Genomic DNA, 20,195 nt, shown 5'->3' with positions numbered 1-20,195 from the left:
TCTTGCTGCCCCTTCCTTAAGAGCCCACTGCTAAGCTCCTACACACGGGGCAGCAGAACTCTAAGCCCCGGTTTGTGAGCCTGGGCTAAGGCTCTGAGTTGGAGGTGGGGTGGCAGAACGACAGTATTTCCCTGCACGTCAGGACCCACTCCCCAGTGCTGACTGCAGATGCTCTGTGCAGATGAGACTCAGCTCTGAGTTCATAAAAATGTATTTGTTTCTCAAACCACGGCCTAACAACTATTCCTTGAACCACGCTGCTTGCAAAGAGATACAATTATATCCCAGGTAAAGTCTTCTCTCCTGCTCAGCTCTCCAGCAAAATGGTTTCATGCTTGCTAAAAAATTCTGTAAGTCCATGCAGGTGCTCCTCTATGGAGCGTTGGTCAACTCTTCCTTCAACATCTCTCTGGGCAGAGCTTTTTTACAATGATTTCTTTTAGTAACACGATAATCAATACTGAAAGGTGTGATTTTTTTCCCTCAAACCTCAGAGGAGACTTTGCTTACAAGTGCAGGTTACAGGCATTTGTTTTAATCTGGCAGAGCAGGCTGGAATATGACACAACAGCTAACTGCAGGCTCTGCTAAAAACAAGGCACTGTAAGATGTACTTACAAAGTTATCAGCCTTTTAAATGGGCACAATTTCTTTCCTCTTGCAAAGCAAAAGGAAAGACTTACCACAGAAAATGAGTACAAAGCTGTAGTTAAAGATTTAACAGGCCAGTGAGAGAACCCTCAGCTGGAAGACAGTTCCTCCCATGCATTCATTCCCTTAGGCCTGGAGACAGGGAAATCCCTTCCAACAAAAAGACAAGCAACCCCAGAGCAAAGGCAGAACTGTATTCCCTCAGCCCCCAACAAAACATACTAAGCATCACTCATGCTCACTAAAAGACATTTTATATTCCACACTTTGATGCTACATTCCATCATACAGGCACAGCTCAGTGTCTTACTTCCCAAGTCTTTTGCAATTGAGGAGGTTATCGTTATTTGGAAAGAATCCATCACAAGCTTATCCTGTTCTTCAAGCAGCCTGTCTCCTCGGGCAGTTCTCCTGCGATCCTCTGGAAGTTACTGGAGTTCTGTCTCCCTGGTGCTGTCAGTCTTTGCAGCTTCCAAATTCAGCTGGGCTAGGAGCAACGACCTGCTCTGCAGACAAAGCTCTCAGGGCTGGGCTGCATCAGAGGACACGATCAGAAGACAAACCTGCAGCACTGCAAAGGTGAGCCAGGCCTGACAGCAAGTGAAAGCACCAAATCACACAGTACTGGGGTTTGGCACACGAATGTACAGCTTCCATCCCAGTCCATAAACTTGCACAGATTTAGAAGGAGCATGCTGTTGCTGAATGGGAGACAGACCCAATTACGGCAAGATAAATAAAGAAATAGATCCTGTCTCTGCCCCATCTCCATCTAACCAAATTTCTTGTTTCTTTCTAGAGAAAATAAGCTACTTCTGCCCACTGGCAGCAGGGATACCTCAGGGACAAGCTGCGGAGCGGGAGAGGGTGGTACGACAAAGCAGGACTCCCTTCAAGGTCTGAGAGCTGGCAGAGGTTACCTGAAAGAAACAGAATAACATTCCTCAGGAATAAAAAGGCTGAGGAGGATCCATTCTGATTTTAGGCTCTCCAGGCAATAGCTGCTGTAGGAAACAGCACTGTGCAGGGAAAAACAAAAAGAGCCTAAGGGAAGAAGAATTACAGGCAGGTCACCTTCACCAAAACGTAGTCCCCAGGCTGGGCTCTGACCAGAGCCTTGCAGCCCCCAGCATCCTCTGTGTGGGCATCAGGGAAGATCACCTTGATGTTGCCATCATTCCTCCCACACAGCTCGGAGGCAGAGTGCTTGCTGGGCTGGAAAGAGAACAGGAAACATTACTGGCATGGCAATAGCTTTGACTAATTATTGCTGGGCTGTACTGCATCAGGAACTGAGCACCAACGTCAGTACAGAAAGCCAAATTCCACATGATTGAGCATGCCACATAACAAAGCCCTACGGACAGAGTTGCTGTTGAGAGAGACACTAAAGGCAATGTTTGAAAGCCTGCACTCATTCCAGTTTAGACAGAGGCATCTCTTGCACCTATCCCCTTCCTTTCCAGGACCACCAGTCCTTGAGAAAGCAGCCTCACCTTCACAAATGTATGAAAGATCCAACCTGTTGTTTGTGCCTTGCTACCAAGCCATAATAAATCACCTCAGCTTCATCCAGTTACCTCTTCACAGACTGCTGTACAACATCCCAACTATGGAGAGCTTCCCAATATTCAGACCAAGGTTTTTAAGAAGCAAAGTCACTGAAGCCCAAAACAAGAGAGACTGCAACTTTACTTGGCACCACTTTGTGCTCAGCTGAGTGCTGTGGAAAAATCAAGCTGAACACGTTGTCTCGGAGTACCACAGAATGCATTGGCTTGGAAGGGACCTCAAAGTATCAGGACTGTGTGGGGAAAGGCAAGAAGTGAAGGCAGAGGTGACGACCGCAGTGCACAGCCTAAGAGCCTCTTGGACAACACAAGGCAGACAGACAGCTCTTACAAACACGCTCACCCCCTCCACCAGCACCAGCTGGGCCTGGCCCACCATCGCCTCGTTTGCCCTTGCAGCCTCCTCTCGAAACACAGCGATGAGCTCCTCCAGTCGCCTCCGCTTCACATCTGCAGGCACGTCATCCTGCAGCCGGTGAGACGCACGAGTTTTCTGCAAGCAACACAGTTTTTGCCAGAAGAATGCTTGTGGCTGTGTGAAGCACAAGACCTGCAGCTGCAGATGGGCACTGCCTGACTGTTCACAAGGACAGGAAATGGATTCTACCACCTCTACTCTCACTGTGCTGAAGGATGATCCATAATGCCTTTTTTCTTGATGTTTCCCAATCTTCTGCCCTCTTCCCCCATCGACAGCTTACACTTTGGAGCATTCTAATAAAAACTTGTCGACTGTCAACTTTTCTCCTTGAAATACCTTCTGAAAACACATCAGTTCTCTCCAGACTTGATTGACAAAAAGTCTCTATAGCTGGGCTCAAGTCCAGCTACATCAGCACAACTTTTCATCAGCAAAAAAAGATGGACCTGCAGCCAGTTCAATGCTAGTGTGGCTGCTTTGTTGCAGTTACTCTAGGACACCTGCAAAACCAGGCTGCCCTATTCAACCCTGATGCTTGCACAGGAGAGCTGGAAGCTTTTCTGGCATAAAGATGGCTTTTGCAGCACCACATCCACTCGGAATGCTGCATGCAAGCAAAACAAGTTTGCCAAGCTACCATGTTTTTAGATACCATTTTCAACAGATTTTGCTACTGTCTCACTGTGAGAAACAGCACTTAAGGAGGTAAGAGAAGATGCCCAGAGAAAAGACTCTTCTCCATCAGATCTTGCACTCACCTGCCTCATGCTGTAGGCAAAGAGGAAGCCCACGTTGTAGCGCACTTCCCGCAGCAGGGACACAGTCTGCTGGTGATCTTCTTCTGTCTCCCCACAGAAACCAGCAATGAAATCGCTGCTTAAAATCACTCCTGTCACAGAGATGCAGATTTACACTTCGCTCAGGGAAGACAGGAACACTTCATTCAAGAAAGGTCAGCAAGATACAGCTGTGCTGAGCTCAGGTCAAGCTACAGGGAGTCCCTACCTGGGATGGTGCTGCGCACATGCTGTACAAGCTCTAAATATGCTTCTCTTGTGTATCTGAGATGAGCAACACAGGGATTTGTCGATCAGAAAACTCTGAGATTGGTGAGGAGAGAGCAGCACCATAAAGCAGGCAGCAGGGCACAGGGCTCCCCATGGCCATCGCTCACCCCCGCCGCATGGCTTCCAGGACCCGAGTGCTTCCACTCTGGGCTGGGAGGTGAAGTTGTTTGCAGATGTTGTGCCGCTCCTGGATAAGCTGCAGGACCTGTGAGGTGTATTCAGGCACGTTCAGGACACAATATCACAGGTAGCTCAGCTCTACAGGAATGCTAAAGAAAAGAGTCTTCCCCAGATAAAAGACAGCAGATGGAAAAACTGCCAGCATTGGCACACACATTCCCCTTCCTAAGCTCCTATCCTGTGATTCTTTGTTACCTCCGGGAAGGAAGCACAACCCACCTCTAACATTTCACAGCTGTCTGCCTGTAAGATAGAGGCCCAGGTGTTTATTTCATACTTGCCTCATCAGGAAAATCCTTGGGGTGTGGAGAAGTGAAACGAATCCTCATTTCTGGATCAATTCTAGAGACCTGGTCTAGAAGATGTGCAAAACGCAAGCCTCCTGGTTTAGCTTTGTAGACAGTGCTAAAGCCACGGCTGAGGACTGGGGCAGCAGCTGAGTGAAACTGCACCTCAGACATGTCTCGAAAGCTGTTGACATTCTGACCCAAAAGGGTCACTTCTTTCACCCCCTACAAAGGTAAACAGAGAGAAAAGAAAAAATGATGGTCCAAACAGGATGGCTAAGCTGCAATGGCAGCCATGGCTCCACTCTTACTTCAAGAGAAGACTCCAAGGGGAACCTTCTCTTCCCTGTGTGTCTCAGAATATTACAAGGGGAACGAAACAGCAACTGGTGGAACCTCAAAGCAATCTCATTCCAGAGATGAAGGCTGTGCCATCGGTCAAAGCTACCACTGAACATTCACTGAGAACCCGCACAGCATTTGGGACAGGTGGAAGCAGGCTCTGCCCCACCTGATCTGAGAGTATCTTCACTTCCTGCAGGATGGACGCGACGGGGCGGCTCCTCTCTCGGCCACGTGTGAAGGGCACAATGCAGTAGCTGCACATGTTGTCACAGCCCCGCATGATGGATCTGCCGGGAGGTGAAGCACAGGTCACACTGTGATCACTCTGCAAGAATCATCCGTGCTCAGTCCTGCTCTGCTTTGCCCTGTTCCAGCACTGCTGCCATCAGCCAATTCACTTGTGTGCAGCACACACAGCTCTGAACACACACTGCAGCTTTCTCTCACGCATCATTCCAATCAGAGCTGACTTCTGCTCGCCCCCAGCTAACACTTCAGAATTTTCCATGCACATTTCCAAACAAGTAACCCAGAAAGCAACTGATCTGACACAGACTTGCACTGCAGTCTGGCAGTGAGGCAGGATCCTTCTGCGCTCTGCACCTGCACAGGGTGAAACCTATTTCTCTGTGCGCTAAGGTCACACCTAGCAGAATCTGACTTCATTACTTAGGAATCTTAGTATAAAATCTGAACAAAAAGAAATAAAACCAACAAAAATTACAGCGCATGGAGGATTAGAAAAAAGGAGACGGCAAAAGGAAGGGGATGACAGAAGGCACAGACTTGACAGGCACAGACATCAGTGGGACAGAAATCACTTGCTGCAGCACCGTGCTTAAACAAGCAGCATTCTCAGAGGACAGCAAGAGAAGCCTGCAGCCAGCCAGAGCACGGGTCAGTCTCTCCAGCACTCACTCAGACAGCAAGAAGACAGCAAACACAGTCTGGTAGGCTGGTGCCTCTGGGCTGGGGGAGTGAGTGCAGCCAGGCTTTGCCTCTCTCGGTAGCTGCTGTCACTGACACGACTGCTCAGCACAACAATATTTCCAAACCAGAATGACAGAAATACACACAGAAAAAAAGGTACTTACACAAATGCTGTTTTGCCACCTGCGCTAGTCTGGACAGGCAGAATATCTGCATAAGTCTCATCTAGTGATAACAGGACATTAGCAGCTTGCTGCCCAGATTCAGCCACGGCCAGCAGCCGGGGAAGGTCCCGATACGCATCAGGGCCCGCCACAATATCGACCAGCTTCTCCCTATGAAGAATCTCCTCCTTAAGCCTCTCAGCCATGCATCCTGCCACCAAAGGAGAAAGATTCTCGTGAGCAAGCGTCCACCTTCAGTGAGCACACTGCACCCTTTCCCTAGCTGCTCTCTCCCAGCAGAAAAGGCTGGACTCTAGCAGAAGGAAGAGGAAACGCAGCATGATGGCATACGGCACAACAGCCTGCGCTCCCTGCCGCATCCCACCTCATACCTAGGATCCCAATCCGCAGAGGCAAGCACGCCTGGCGCCGCCGGGCCTTCAGAGCCTTGAGGTGCTGCAGGCGGTTCCAGATAGCCTGCTCAGCCTTGTCCCTGGAAGCCAGAATGACAGGAGTTATTCCCATTACTGCACATTAACAGTTCTCCAACCCAGAGCTGCTTGAGAGCATCTACAGTGTAGAAATACCTCAGGGATTTTTGACAACTGAGATCACACAGAGGAAAAGTAGGACTTCACCAACAAATAGGAGCTACGTTGCAGGTGACAGTGCACAGAGAAAAACACAGTTCCCTATATATTTATATCCTGAATCAACCCCAAATGTGTTTCCCAACAGGACAGACCTTATACTCTTACTACAGTCACTTCAATAGGAGACCAAAACATAAAATCATACAAGCACAAATGTGTGTGGATCTCATGAAGCATATACATAGCACACACCACCAAAGAGCTTTTCTCACTATACTGTAATCTATTACACAATGCATGCTATATATTGTAACATCAACTAGCTCTACTCTAAACAAAATGTGCTGTTTGACATCTGTGTGCTGCTTTCATCATGTAATTCACTTTCTTGCCTTGGTTTTCAAATTGTAATTCCTTAAGAGCTACCAAAAAATAGCAGTGACAAAAGTTTCCTTACCTAACAGAACAGGTCACAAGTAGAATCACATCCGCCTAGATTGAAGATCACATAAAAGGAAGGAGAATTTGTAAAAGCCATTTGTAAAAAGCCTAATGCCCTGCACATATAACCTGAAGTACAACCTGAAGAGGCAGACTATAAAAATCACTTAACTCAAAGAAAAAAGATCTGCCTAAATGCTCAGTGGATTTCAAAGAACAAAGTCACAAGAAAACTCAGCAAAGCCTTCATCTGAATGGCAGAAGTAAACCCGAGATGAGTCAGGAGCATCCTGCTGTGCCCAATCTACTCTCCAACTGAGAGAACTCAGCGGTTTAAAGGAGCAAAAACAACCCACAGCCTTTCAGCACGCTTGTTAAGTAGCTTTCTCTCCTGCACAGAATTTAGACTGCAAAAATCCCACTGCCCTGTGTGACCATAACTCACAATAAAACCTGGGACCTGACCGCAGCGTGAAGCCCTCTCAGGCCTTCCTTACAGACAGCTGCCAAAGCGCCTCACCTCATCTGCTTTCTTTGTCCTGGTGTAGCCGCTCTTCTGCAGGATAGCCCAAGCAATCTCTGTGTCATTGACGTTCATCTGGCAGCCATAGGTCTCCAGGTACACTGCTACAAAGACACAGACGGGTTGATCCAACACTGCTGTGAATCTCTCTCATCTACAAGCTCTTTCGGTGACTTTTTCCACAGGAAGGAAGCATCAGCTCCACAAAAGAAGAGATTCAGGAAAGCTGTATAAGAAGTACATTCCCTGACGGGGAGAAAGAGCAAACCAAAAATACAGACAGGCTCTTAGTGGCACTTGGAAACCTGAGTGCCTCAAAGCACATCACTGCAATACTGCAGGCCTGGACTGCAGCTTGCAAAGCAGCAGTGAGTACTGCCACATGCGGGCACTGAAAGCCTCCTCTCCCCGGAGCTCGGCACAGCCCTGCTGGCAGCCAGGGCAGCAGGGAGAGACCGCAGGGAAACACAGCAGGGAGGAGGAGGCCGCCGGGCTGGGCTTTTCATGCTACCAGAACCACTCTGAGCCCAAACCCCCACAGCCCCGTGCTGCTTCGCCCGCGGGCACCGTGAGCTCCAGCAGCGCTCGTGGCTGGGCTAAGCTCGGCTGGGCCAATACAGGGGCACACCGACCTTTCCCGAGACCGGAGGTAGAGCCCCGCCCCTCCTCGGGCTCCTGCTCCGGCTCCCTGGCGGGCGGCGGCGCGGCGGCCCCTCTTAGGAAGTGCCTCAGGTCCGGCCCCGAGGGCAGCTTGGCCCTGCGTCCCTGAGGCCTTTCGCTCTGCCCACAGTGCGCTGCGCGGGAGGCCCCAGGACGGGCAGCGGCCCAGCGGAGGGACCCGGCCGCCCGCAGCGCGCGCCCCCAGACCCGCATGGCCGAACCCGGCGGGAAGGCCGCGCTAGGCCGCGTGAGCAGGCCGCGTTGCCATGGCGACGCCGCCCGGAGAGGGGCGCTTCCCGGGAGCGGCCCCGCGGTGCACCGCCCAAACGATTCCCCCGCCCAACGCACAACCCCGCCCTCGCGTTCCGCGCCGATGCCGTTCCGCCGGGCGGAGCCGGGTCCCTGCGGGCAGCCACGCGACGGGAAAAAATGAAAAGATGATTTTTTTTTTTCCATGGTGTTTTAACACGACGCGGGGGATAAAAATATCCCCCAAAGGCGCTCCCGGCCACCTCCCTTCCCTCGGGGAACGTGCTGGGAGGCAGCGAATAACAAACACCTCTGTCACACTGCTTGCTGGTTTCACCGCGGTGTGTTTATGTGAGGGCTCCGAGCGGGGGCTCCCCTGGGCTCTGGGACCCCCCTGGCCGAGCGCAGCACGACTCAATGACGGCAAAGCACAGGGAGAAAGTGAAGGGGCAGCCGGTCCAGGCTGTGGTCGGCCCCAGCAGCCGCTGTGCGGCTGTGGCTCGCTGGGACCTGGGGGATACATGGTCCCCCCCGGCTGTGACGGAGCCCTCAGCCCAGCCTGAGCCGTGGGGTTTGGCTTTGGCCCCCGCCCGCGCGTCTGCGGTCTGTGCTGGGCCGGCTGTGAGTCAGGCTTGGCAGGGCCGCTTGTTTTCTGTCTCAGCAGCAGGGATGGAGGGGGGAGCAGCTGAGGCTGCAGCCGAGGCTGGGAACCTAAGTGGGGGACGGGAACAGGGTCCCCCGGGAGGGACAGCGTGGGGCAGGCAGAGGAGCCGTCCTCATGGCGAGAGCCCCTTTCGTCATCGTTATCTGCGCTCCCGGGGCGTGTAGTGCACATCTGCTCCGAGCAGCAGGAAATTCTGGGAAAAACAGAAAGGAGGGGGTTGTGAGGCATCTTTGCAGCTGTTTTCAGCCCTGCTCCTCATCACCCGCCCGCTTTGTGCTGCTGCCATCTTCCGTGGCTAATTTTAGCTTCAGAAGGGCTCTGAAGATGTTTCACAGCTACACCCTGCCAGCAGCATCCAGCATCCAGCCCATGGCACTCCTCTGGGACCTCCCCAGGCCCTTCAAGGCATCAGATTCCTTCTGCTCCCAGGACTGGCTTTGTCCAGGGCCCGCACTACTCACCTGGTGAAACTGCACAAGGATATTGGAGAGCTGTATTCGGTCTGGCAGCGGCAGTGGGAAACCTTCAGCTAACCTCTCTGGAAAAGACAACAACAGGGCTATGTTAGGACTATGTTATGCAGGGAGCTTGGGGCTGTGCAAAACAGACAGATGTTTCCTCCAGCCCTTCCCTCTCCCTCCCAGTGCTGTGGGTAGGCAGAGTGGTTCCTCCAGGCTACACGGAGGTCTGGGGCTGCACGTTATTCTGTGCCGCCCCTTCCCAGACCCATGGCAGCCACCAGCCCTGCTCTGGGCTGATTTGCTCAGCAGTAACAAAAAGCAGTCAGTGGGGGAGAGGGTCTGGAAAGCATTAGGATGTGTGTCAAACTCATTTTTTCCATTGTGTTCACTTCTGAATGCACGTCACAGCACGGAAAGAGGCTCCTGCACTCAGCTACCCACAGCTCGCCTCTGCCAGCCCCAGACAAGCTGGGCACTTTGCTGCATCCTCCTCTTTCTGAAGGTTCTACCCACTGAGCAGGCCTGGCAACAGAGATTTAATTAACAAGCTGGGCCTGCTCAGACAGAGTGACATGGCTGGTGACTGTTCCCACAGCCCCATTCCTCCCAGCAGGTTATTACCATTAACACGTGGGAGCAGGATACTGGAGGCATATATATTCATTATTGACTGCAGCATTCGTACCTGGAGTTGCAGAGAGAGAAGAAAGGAAAAGAGCTTTAGCAAGTGACCAGACCCTGGAAGGCAATTAGGAGGAGGAAAACGAAGGAGCTTTGTGCTGTGCTGGTGGGGTGGGAAATGAACAAGGCAAGGGTGACTCTGCTTCTGTTCCCAGGCTGAGACAGAAGTACACTCCCAGGTCCCATGTTGGTGTGAGGGGAGGGATGAGCCGCCTCCACAGCCTCCACCAGGCTCCCTCCTCCATGCTGGGGGCTCTGATCATGGTCAGGAACAGCCTACCTGGAAAGTGCCAACATCGGAATGCTTCAGAGAGAGCTTCATCCTGCACAGAGAGACATGGTGCAGTGCAGGCTGCCCCAGGGAAGGAGGTGTCCCCTCCGTGCCCATGCCAGTCCTGCTTCCTCCAAAGCCCAGCTCTTTGCCTCCATCACAGGTTTCATCCCCAGCACATTCCCAACTCACTGCCCCCAGCCACCACTTAGCAGCAACTCCTCCTGGAGCTGCCCTGCTCCCAGCTCACCTGCCCACGTTCAGTTTCCCAACGATGTGGCCAGATTTCACATCAATGGTGGCGGACACGTTGCCTGTCTGGAGAGGGAGGCAGAGTTCAGTGCCCACCAACCTCATTCCAAAGCAGGCACAGGGGGAATTGTTCAGACTAGCCAAAATGCAGAGACCCGTGTGCACCCAGTGTGAAAACTCACATTTGTGATCTTAAAGGGCTACCCATCCAGGACTGGCACCCCCATACAGCCCAGGTCCCAACTCACCAAACTGAGGAGGAATAGATGGGCCAGGCTAGTGTTGGGAAGGATGGCATAAGCTTGGATGTCCACAACGGGCTGGAGTGAGATCCCACCTGGTGTGATGCTCAGGAATGGAGCAGAGGGAGCAGACAGCCTGAGCTTCATCAGCATGTTGGGGTACATCGTGTCCAGCTGCAAGGGAGCAGGGGGAGGGAAGGAACCATGGCACATGCATGGGAGCACGGAGCCTCCTGTAGCTCCTTCCTGTGCCACCAGCCCATGGGGATGCTGCACCCAGAGGGGTTGAGCAGCCCCCCCTCTGGTTTGCTCCTGCCCATGGGGAACCCAGGGCTGTGCTCTTGGGGAGCGTCTTGTGCAAAGCTTCTGCTGGGTAGAAGCTGGGGGACAGAACTGGGGCTCACCTGGGGAATGAAGGCCGCAAAGGTGGAGGTATTCAAATGGAATTCAACACCCTTTGGGATCTGTGGGAGGAGGATGGTCACTGCTGGGCAATGCAGCACAGGGCTGGGGCATGATCAGCCCCTCATGTGTGTGCTTCATGTGTGCATCTTGCGTGAGCACCGAGCACATCTCAGCCTTGCACTGTGCTTGCATGCAGCTCCACAGGGAAGAACAAAGGAGATGCAGAGGAGCCCTTGGATCCAGCCAGTCCCATCCCGCCTGCCCTCCTCACCATGGAGTCTGTGATCTCGAAGACCAGTGCCCCAGCTGCATGGTAGGCGAAGCCAGCAGTGTTGAAGAAGTAGCTGGAGGCCCCAAAGTAAACCATGCGGTCGTGGTCAGGAGGGAAGGCCAGCACTGGCGGGGGGAAGGGAACAGCACCACGATGTGCCAGGGAGAAGAATTCACCCTGGAAAGAGGAAGTGAGTGAAGAAGGAGCTGGGGGGTATTTGTGGCAGGCAGCTGAGCCCAGCATCCCACCTGCCTCCTGCATCAGCCACCTCGAGTCTGCCCAGGGCAGGCTCTCACCTTCAGGTCTACATCCAGGGTCTGCGCAGTGGCCATTGGTGGTGCCACCAAGGAGTAATCGATTCCAGCCTTGGCATCTATCTTAGCCGTGACTGCAAGACATGGGGCAGAGGGATGAGTGAAAGGCAGACGGCACAGCAGAGCCGGGAGCAGCTTGCCTCTGCTGACATCTGCGCAGTGCCGTGCCCTGGCTTTCCCGAGCAGCGGAGAGGCAGGGGTTTCGCACGCGTTTGCTTCTGTTTAGAAATAAAAGGGACATTTCCCTCCTCATTTCCAGCCACGCAAACTAGTTCCTGGCCTGGAGACACTGCCTGGGTCCCCTCACAGAGGCCAGGAAATGCTGGGAGGGAGCCCTCCCTGAGCCGCATGCAGAGCCACGCAGTACCTGGCAGGGTCTGGAGGTAATGCTGCAGATCGCCGCTAACAGATCTGACCACGCTGTCGCAGACCTGGGGAGGCAAAGGCAGTGGAGCTCAGCAATGTGGCTTCTGCTGGAGTGGGAGCCTTAGGCACACACTCTGCTCAGCTGCCCAGTGCCGTGCGTTCTTTGCAAAACTGGCTGAAATGAAAGAGTGCATAGCGATGTTTTCTTCAATTCCAGGTGACACATCCTTGTATTATTGGAGATACAGGCAAATTTATACCTGTAACCATCTGCCTAGAGCAGGATTCCCACCCAGGTGAGTTGCATCAAAGCTCTTGGAAGGAATCTCAACTGTGCCTTCCGACTTCCTGCAGTCCTACAGTCCCTGCAGGAGCGCATTGTGCTGAGCAACCACGACTGGGCAGAAGAAACTGCAAGAGTTCATCTGCCCCCGTGTGGGGCAGCCCTGCGCTGTCAGGGGAGGAGAGCAAAGCCCTCTGTAGCTGCCATCTGCAGGCAAAGCCTCAGCATTAGTGGGGTACTTAAAAGCATGCTGATCACTGGGCCAGGAATTTACTGCTGGAAACGGTCCTGTAGATGGCCAGGATCATCTGCACAGGCTCTTCCAGTGCCGTAATGGCACGGGAACCTCCATGCAGGATCAGGCCAACATCTGGCCTGCTGGCAGCAGGGTGAATAGAATAGAATATGGAGTATGGGATGGCAAGGGATGGCATGGGAGCACTGCCCAGCTCTGCAGAAAGGGCTGCTGGAGTTGGACCAGGCAGGGACAGGGCTGTGCAGGTCCATGCAGTGCTCCCAGCCCTCTCCTTCACCCCCCCTCACGTGCAGAGAAAGCCCCAAAGGATTCACCCCAATGTTTGGTGAAGGGGCTCAGCCACGCTGCCATGACAGCTTTCTGAGCCGCTCCTTCCAGGAGGCACTGCAGCATGGGAGCCCCCTGCACAGCCCCACAGCGCCCACTGCCAGCCCATCTGCTGCCACAGCTCTGGGTGCCCCCAGAGAGCCCAGCGTGGCATCAGCCAGAGCCAAGTGCCAGGGCCAGAGCCCGACCTGCAGTAGGGTGGGATTTGTCAGCTCTGCAGCTGCCTCCTTCCTGAGCAAGGTTCACGGCCAGGGAGGCTGCGGCTTGTGCCAGCGAGCCTTGTAGCAATTATTGCTAACAGCTTGTTTCCATGTTTTGTTGCAAGTCTCCAGCATACAGGCTTTCGTACGGGGCTGGAGGTACCGGGGCTTCCCTGGTGCCCCCCGTTTAAACAAGATTACAAGCAGCTGAAATGCAGAGATGAGAATTTCTACCCCATTGGTCCCAAACACATGAATGAGTGCAGGCCAATGAAGGGGCAGCTCTGAGCAGGTTTCCTCTGCTACACTGAGTTTGGCTGAAGCATAAGATCTAATTAACTGACCACATGGAAAGAAAAGTCTTTGTTAATTAGCAGCTGATTACACCGGGCTTTGGCAAATGCTGCAGGTTTAGAATCCAGCCTGAGCCACACGATGCTGCAGGGACCGTGGTTGGCATGTTCCTGCTCCTCAAAGCCTGCTTCCACCAACCCTGCAGCATGCTCTGGCTCTGGTTAAATCCGTGTGTGTGACCTGAGCCCTTGTAACATCTGCTGCAAGCAAGGGCTAAAGATGAGCAGGCAGCCTGGAGCTCACACATACCTTGCTCTCCAAGATTTTCTTGAACCTGGACTCGACAGCACTGTAGAAGAGGTTGTACAGCCAGCTGCAGAGAGGAGCGGAGTCAGAGGGTGCAGCCGAAGGGTTTGAGCAGAAAAGGGAGACCCTGGGGCTGCAGGATGCATGGGAATGTCATCCCCACAGCAATCTGGAGTTAAACACTGCCTCGGGGTTTACATTCACTACCAAAGCTGCTTGTAAAGAAGATGTAAACAAGTCTCGTGACTGCCTGGAAGCTTCACCCTTAACTGTGCAGCCACGGCAGGGCAAACTCAGAGCACATCTGAGCACATGCAGTTGCAATGTGCAGAATAGGAAGGAAGCACACTGCCAGCAGCACCGTGTGAGGGACAGCAGGTACCCATCTGACAGCCACCTTTCCCTCTCCACTGGCCTAAAGTGGGGTCTCTGGTCCTTTGCTGTGATGCTACGTACCCAAACTTGCCCGAGAAGTGGATGTCAACACTGGAGATGCGGGTGCTGCAGGCAGAAGTGCTCACAGTGGGCTTCCCTGAGGCATCGCTGCCCAGCTTCAGGTCGATCTTGATGTAGACGCTCTTCACCTCCAGGTTGAAGGATCCGTGGTCCCGGCTGCAGGGGAGGGGGGACAACAGGGGACAGCCTGCCTCCAGCTCTGCCTCATAGCGAGCATCTGGAGAGGACTGGGGAGGCTTTTAAATCCAGGGAAACCAACTTGCATGGCAATATAAGCTAGGCAAAGGCAGCCTTTCAACTGAAAGAACTAAAAGCAAACAGGGGGAACAGCAGAGAAGGAAGAGAACTCTGCCTTGTGATTCTGTGTGACCTAGTGGTGGGAACCTGCTTTGGCAGGGGGGTTGGACTTGATGATCTCTGGAGGTCCCTTCCAACCCTTACAATTCTGTGATTCTGTGATTCTTGCCCCACAGCAGCTTTCCCAGCAGCAGCACTCTGCCCAGCTGCATGCCCCAGTGTGGGGAGAGGCACCTGAAGGGCTCCCCACGGCCAGAGCTCACAGGCATTGGGATTAACGCAGTTGTAGCACAGCTGTGGGAATCAACAGGTTTGGAGGTAACAAAGCGAGAGCTGCCCAAAACACAAGGGCAAAAGAGAAGGGGAAAACCTGTCCAGATCCAGAGAGGGAAAGGCAGAGCGAAGGGCCTGAGCCAGGGGAAGGGCACCCACATGAAGTGAAACTTCACCCGCCAGTTCCCATCCACCTCGGCGAAGGCGTTGGAGATGGCGACGTGCAGCCCCACGCTGGGGACCAGGGAGATCCGAGAGTATGGCAGATGGAAACTGCGGAGGTTCAAGCTGAAAGGAAGCGTGAAACGAGAAGAGAAATAAAGGCACCTGAGTGGGATGCATGGCTGGGACAGTGTGGGCACTGTGCTAACAACAGCTCCGCTCCCTCCCTTACCCATGAGCAAAGCAGAGCCTTTGGGATCACAGTCCTTTCTTGTGCCCTTGCATTTGCCAGAGGTCACCGCTCGGGCTTCAATTGCCCACACCCACAGTGCCGCCTCCCAGGGAGCAAATAAGAGCATCTCTGCCTGCACCATGCTGTGGGTGCCATGGGAGAACCTCTGTGCCCTGCAACCCCTCCAGCCCCGTGTGGCTATGTGAGGGCTCACCTGGAGATCTCATAGCGCACCTTCCCCAGGTGTCGGACTGGAAAGTCACCTGAGATGTCTGGCAGCTTCAGCTTGGCCAGTTCCTTCTGCAGGACGGTAATCCCATGCTGGTGGGCTGTGGGGGACAGGGTCACAGCTATGTGCTATCCCAGGAAGCTAAGAGTATGCCCCAGGAGCACAGTGAAAGGCTTAAAAGGGAATGTTCGAGGAATGGCCTGGCTGCTCTGCACTGTGTGGCTGGAGCTGGAGCTGGCTGCAGCACAGAGCAAGTGTGGGTATTGCCCAGAATTGTGCAAGTCCTGGGGATGGTGCTGCCCAGGCAGCACGGTGGGGTGGGTGCCATAACTCTGCACCCATGTGGGCAGGGAGTCACGTCCCTTCCCATGCAGCTGGTAGACCTGCAGGGTCAATGAGCTGTGCACGCAGAGCATTTCAATACATAACAGCACACTGCTGGGACTGAGGCCCTGCCTGCCTCAGTAAACCCAGCACGGAGCCCATCCATCTCTGTCACCATGCTTCTGGCACCTCCCCACCTCCTCCCCCAGCTTGCTGCTGGGGCTTAGGGCTGCCTGAATGTGAGCCCCTGAGCCGGACCCCGAGCCCCACCAGCCCTACGCCTCATCAGTCGGGTGCCCTCCTCCCCCAGCACCCGTGTGCAGCCCCCTGGACTGCAGAGGGGACAGCAGTGTGGGCAGCCGGGTGCATCAGGGCAATGTCAGCACCCGGCTCTGCACCTCAGCCGCCAGCACCTGCAAGAGAGGAGGGAGATCAGGAGCCAAACCCACCATAGTCCAGGCCCGCCTGGGTGATCCTGACCACGAAGCCGGGGTTGGTGGCTGCAGTGAGCGCCAGGCACGCAGCCAGCACCGCTCCAAACGCCGCCAGGCTCCGTGCTGCCATCCCGGCTGCTGCCCGGCGCTCCCTGTCGGTGCGCCTTTATACCCGCGCCAAAGGGGAACCATGGGTGAGGCAGGATGCAGGGACGCGGCCGCAGCCCGAGGGGCCTCCCCGCAGCCCTGTGCTTCCTGCTCACCCGCTGCCCGCTCCCGCGTGGCCAGGGAATGGCTGCAAGGAGCAGGCAGCCTCTCCGCAGCACCCGCTGGGTTTGTGGGGCGCTGTTATGGCTCTCTGCTGTGCCCTGAGGACAGGAACCTGAGCTGCCCCGCTCCTGGGGCTGCCCAAGGGTCTCCCACCTTGGGCTGCCTGCAGCTCCCCCACCAGCACCAATGAGAGTGATGGAAGAAGCTTTAGGCTGCTTTCATTTCCCTTTCTGGAAGCAGCAGGACACGGCACAGGAAGTCCACAGGGGCTGATGTGGGCAGATCTTGTGCTGGATCCAGGGAAGTGCTCTGGTTGCCAGAGGCAACATCCCTGCATTGAGCGCTTGTGAAATGCAGCTCTTTCTCAAGCACTGTAGCCTGGTACGACCGTGCCACAGAGCAGCTCGAGCCACAGAGAGGCCTAGGACAGCTTTGCTGGAGCCCCTGGCACATGGAAATCAGCTCTCAGCTCCTGCTGTCCTTCCTCCCCACAGTTCTGGACAGAAGCATTTGCAGTGGACCAGTGCATGGTCAGGGCACACAATGCAGCCATCACATCCCCAGGCAGCCAGCTCAGTGCGTGCCCAGCCAGCTCTGCCCAGGATTGCAGGCAGGAGAAGAATCTTGCACCCAGGGCCACAGATCTGGGTCTGCTGCACTCTGGTCTGCTACACCCTGTGCTGTGCACCTCCAGGTCTGTTGCTGAGGCTGCATCATGAGCCCCAGAGCAGCAGCAGCTTTGGGACCAGAGCAGGCACACAGAGACAATGTGGGACTGGTGCTGACTGGGCCACCAGAGTGGAACAAACAGCTTGGGAAGAGCCATGCACCACGGAATGCCCACACACTGCCTGCACCCATCCCCAATCCACCCCGAGCCCATTGTGCCCCCAAAGCAGAGGAGAAGCTCAAAAGCCAAAGCCCCATTTCAGCTTTTTGCTGGCTCCTGCTCCCCAAAGCCCAAAGTTCGTGCTGCAGAACAGTTTCAAAACACCATTTCAGACACATACCAAGGAACCAGAACCTTTTCCATGAGGAGAAATGAAATTTCATAGGGAGCGACGTATTGAGGAAGCATAAGCACAAAGTTTTCCTTCTGGGCTTGAGCAACCTTTAAAGTTGAACTTAAAAAACCTTTCTCACCGCACAAAGCCTGACCAAACAGTCCCATGTTTGCCAAGGAACAGCTGAAAACACCTCTAACGCCAGCACCGAGCTGCACGGCTTCCTCCAGCCCCATGTGCTGCCCGTCACGTGGGGGCAGTTCCGGGTCCTTCTCGGGGCTCTTTCCACATCTCCTACATGGTGCAATGGCCAAAGCCATCCTGCAAGCATGGGGCACTGCGGGTCAGGCTGTGGATCTTCTCCACGGGTGCCACAACCGCAGTGGAAATTCCCTGAGGCTGGGCAGCACGTGCTGCTCGCAGGGCATCGCCGCTGCCCATGATCTGGCTTTGACTTGTGGCCGCAGAGCCGAGCTGTGGTCTGGCAAATGCTGCCATGGGGAAACACAAGGGAAAAACCCAGGGGCACTTGGTGAGAAAAGTGAGAGCACTGCAGCTGGTTCAAAGGGAACTTGGAACAGGTCCACAGCCAGGAAGAAAACTCTCTCTTTATCTGCTTCCAGGCAGCAAGCCCACTGCCAGAGAGGGCCACTGTGAGTCCCTAGAGAGCTGCAGGGATCTCACTCACATTTCTGCAAAATGCCATTGCCATCGGGGTGCTGGCAGTTGCATCATCAGGATGCCAGGAGCTGCACGATCGGCATGCTAGGAGCTGCCAGCCCAGTGCTGCTCACCCTCACCCTCTGCTCCCTGCCCTGGAACCCTTCGGTTTGGCAGCACCTGAGCACACAGCCAGGGTAGTGCAGGGCCCTGCACCACTGTTTTTCCAGCTGCAGGCTCAGTGTGACCCGGTCCCAGCTGTTCCTGGGAGCAGAACAGGCTCTGGGCCAGCATGGAGTCACCAGCTGACTCCAGCCCTGATGGCTGCATCAGAAACACACAGTCGGAAATGCTCAGGGACACCAGAGCCAAAAAAACAGGGGACCCACTGAGTGCAGCGAGGAATGTTGATCTGCAGAGGAGGACTATGGCTGTGGGGACACAGCTGCCAGCAGCAGGGCTCCCGGTGGGATCCCGGCCCCAGAAAGCCACCCCCATGCTGGGTTCCCCATCCCCACCCTCCCTGTGTCCCAGAGTCATGGTGACATCACAGGTTGCTGCAAAGCAGTCCTGCAGCCAGGGTGTCCCCCACCTGCTGAGAACTGTGCCCTCCACGGGGCACGTTGCCTTCTGACACCATGTCTGAGGGCCTCGGGTGGGGGACAGAAGGGGATCCAGAGAGCAGAAGCGGGTGAGTTTTCAGCAAAGTAAAAATAAAACTGCACAAATGGTGACCTCAGGCAGAGCCCAGGGGACTGAATGGTGGCTCTGTGCAGGCAGCAGGGCAGGGTGAGGGGCTGTACACAGCCTGTCCCACAGCTGCTCGGGGAAACGGGGCATGAAGAAAGGAAGAGGAGGGTGAGCTCATGGGGTCAGGAGCCACGGGGCACTGGGGGCCTCTGAGCTCGGCCCCGTGTGGGACAGCTCAGCCTCCAGCAACCCACTGTGCCCCCAGGTCTGGCTGCCTCAGGGCAGCGGGGGGGGGGCACAAGGTTGGGGGGAATGTAGGGCTGGATCCTATCCTGCTGAGCACAGCACTCTGATGGGAACGCAGCTCCCACCAGGCCTGCCATCACAGCATCATGCCCTCCTGCTCGCCTGTCCCCGTGCTGCAGGGGCACCCAGCCACCCCCCTCCTGCCTGAGGCCGCTGCAGCTTTCCAAAGGTTCTGGAGCCAAAGTGAGTTCTTGGGCTCACTTCAGAGGTAACCAGGCAATTAGAGACGGCCAGAGCATGAGCTCATACTCCCTCCTACCCTCGCACGCAGTGAAACTATAAAAAGGCTGAAGCAGAGTCTGTGAACCGGCACAATTAAAGGAGCAACTGGCAGCTGCTGGGGGAAGGGAGGAGCTGCCCGGTGGCCCCAGTACAGGAGGGTTCCTGGGGCTGCACTCAGCTGAGCGGAAGGCTGGTGGGGCAGCAGTCAGGCTGTGGGTCTGGAGCAGTGTAGGGCTGCAGTGCAGCTGTCCCACATGTGCTGTCCCACTCCGGGCTCCAAGCTGTGCCTGCAGACACGCTGTTGTTTCTGCAGCTCATGCACAGGGATGGAGCATCGCTGCCGAGCAGCAGCCCTCTGCCTTACGATGCACCAAACCTGCGGCTTTGGCTCGCGCACTGAGTGCTTTTGTACAACTTTTGGTCACTCAATCACACGTTGTGCCCTCAAACAGGTACTTTCCAGAGTTGAATCATCCCAGAAAGCCGTGAAAAACACTTTTCTTCTGCTCTACTTTTGAGCCAATCCAGGAAAGGAAGCCCCCGAGTTTTGAATACAAAACAGCGAGAAGTGTTTTGTATCAACACAGCGCGTGTTTATTTAGAAAGGGAAAATCCACCGCAGCTCGTCCGTGCCTGCGTGTACGAGCACACTCTCACAGTCGTGCATTTCTCCCCGCGTTGTTCCTCGCAGCCCGGGACGGGACGTGCTTTGGCCCCGGAGCCGCTCTGCGTGCGGGGACTCCGCGGGGCGGCGACGCAGAGCAGAGCGGGGCCGGGCGGTGCGGGGCGGTGCGGGACGGGGCGGCGGGGCCGCATCCTGTGCGGTCTGCCCGCACTCCTCGGGCCGGCAGCGCGCCAGCTCCTCCCGGGGCTGCGGGACGGCCCCACGCGGCCCCACAGCCGGAGCCTCGGCGTCCCTCCGCCAGCCCCTCCCCTCCTCCGCTCTCGCACTTTTTCTTCT

At 55.1% G+C, this 20,195-nt stretch overlaps 2 protein-coding genes across 5 annotated transcripts; both read right to left on the bottom strand.

Annotated features, from left to right (window-relative positions):
* Positions 1-883: 883 nt before the first annotated feature.
* CDK5RAP1 (CDK5 regulatory subunit associated protein 1) lies at positions 884-8,046 on the bottom strand. 3 transcript variants are annotated; one of them, XM_042832485.1, is made up of 14 exons: positions 7,806-8,046; positions 7,171-7,274; positions 6,667-6,701; positions 6,009-6,109; positions 5,617-5,827; positions 4,689-4,809; positions 4,172-4,402; positions 3,818-3,915; positions 3,649-3,704; positions 3,402-3,532; positions 2,566-2,715; positions 1,726-1,866; positions 1,490-1,571; positions 884-1,352 (listed from the first exon to the last, which is right to left on the bottom strand). In XM_042832485.1, the coding sequence occupies exons 1-13, from the start codon at positions 8,044-8,046 to the stop codon at positions 1,491-1,493; spliced, it is 1,701 nt and encodes a 566-aa protein (XP_042688419.1). In that variant the 3' UTR covers positions 884-1,352; position 1,490. The 3 variants fall into 3 exon arrangements, with proteins under 3 accessions (XP_042688419.1, XP_042688420.1, XP_042688421.1); XM_042832486.1 differs by having other exon boundaries at positions 884-1,241; XM_042832487.1 differs by having other exon boundaries at positions 884-1,183.
* Positions 8,047-8,406: 360 nt separating this feature from the next.
* BPI (bactericidal permeability increasing protein) lies at positions 8,407-16,212 on the bottom strand. Of its 2 annotated transcripts, none has more exons than XM_042832509.1 (15): positions 16,098-16,212; positions 15,310-15,424; positions 14,861-14,989; positions 14,132-14,287; positions 13,679-13,742; positions 12,011-12,074; positions 11,626-11,861; positions 11,330-11,506; positions 11,058-11,117; positions 10,660-10,827; positions 10,410-10,477; positions 10,169-10,211; positions 9,829-9,892; positions 9,208-9,284; positions 8,407-8,939 (listed from the first exon to the last, which is right to left on the bottom strand). In XM_042832509.1, the coding sequence occupies exons 1-15, from the start codon at positions 16,210-16,212 to the stop codon at positions 8,886-8,888; spliced, it is 1,590 nt and encodes a 529-aa protein (XP_042688443.1). In that variant the 3' UTR covers positions 8,407-8,885. The 2 variants fall into 2 exon arrangements, with proteins under 2 accessions (XP_042688443.1, XP_042688444.1); XM_042832510.1 differs by having other exon boundaries at positions 11,626-11,717.
* Positions 16,213-20,195: the final 3,983 nt, after the last annotated feature.

The sequence above is a fragment of the Centrocercus urophasianus genome, unplaced genomic scaffold (genome assembly GCF_019232065.1).
Source record: "Centrocercus urophasianus isolate 14NV4802_14NV808 unplaced genomic scaffold, USGS_Curo_1.0 seq_38, whole genome shotgun sequence".
NCBI lineage: Eukaryota > Metazoa > Chordata > Aves > Galliformes > Phasianidae > Centrocercus > Centrocercus urophasianus.
Note: the sequence above shows the minus strand (reverse complement) of the source record. Positions and strands in the feature narration are given on the sequence as shown.

Coding starts and splice junctions, on each gene's coding strand:
- CDK5RAP1 (XM_042832485.1), bottom strand. CDS start 8,046: ATGCGGGTCTGGGGGCGCGCGCTGCGGGCGGCCGGGTCCCTCCGCTGG. Junction 3,916..4,171: donor CCAAGGATTTTCCTGATGAG/GCAAGTATGAAA, acceptor TACACCTCACAG/GTCCTGCAGCTTATCCAGGA. Junction 1,867..2,565: donor AGCTGGTGCTGGTGGAGGGG/GTGAGCGTGTTT, acceptor TTCTCTTTCCAG/CCCAGCAAGCACTCTGCCTC.
- BPI (XM_042832509.1), bottom strand. CDS start 16,212: ATGGCAGCACGGAGCCTGGCGGCGTTTGGAGCGGTGCTGGCTGCGTGC. Junction 11,118..11,329: donor TCGAGATCACAGACTCCATG/GTGAGGAGGGCA, acceptor CTCCTCCCACAG/ATCCCAAAGGGTGTTGAATT. Junction 10,478..10,659: donor ATCTATTCCTCCTCAGTTTG/GTGAGTTGGGAC, acceptor CTCCCTCTCCAG/ACAGGCAACGTGTCCGCCAC.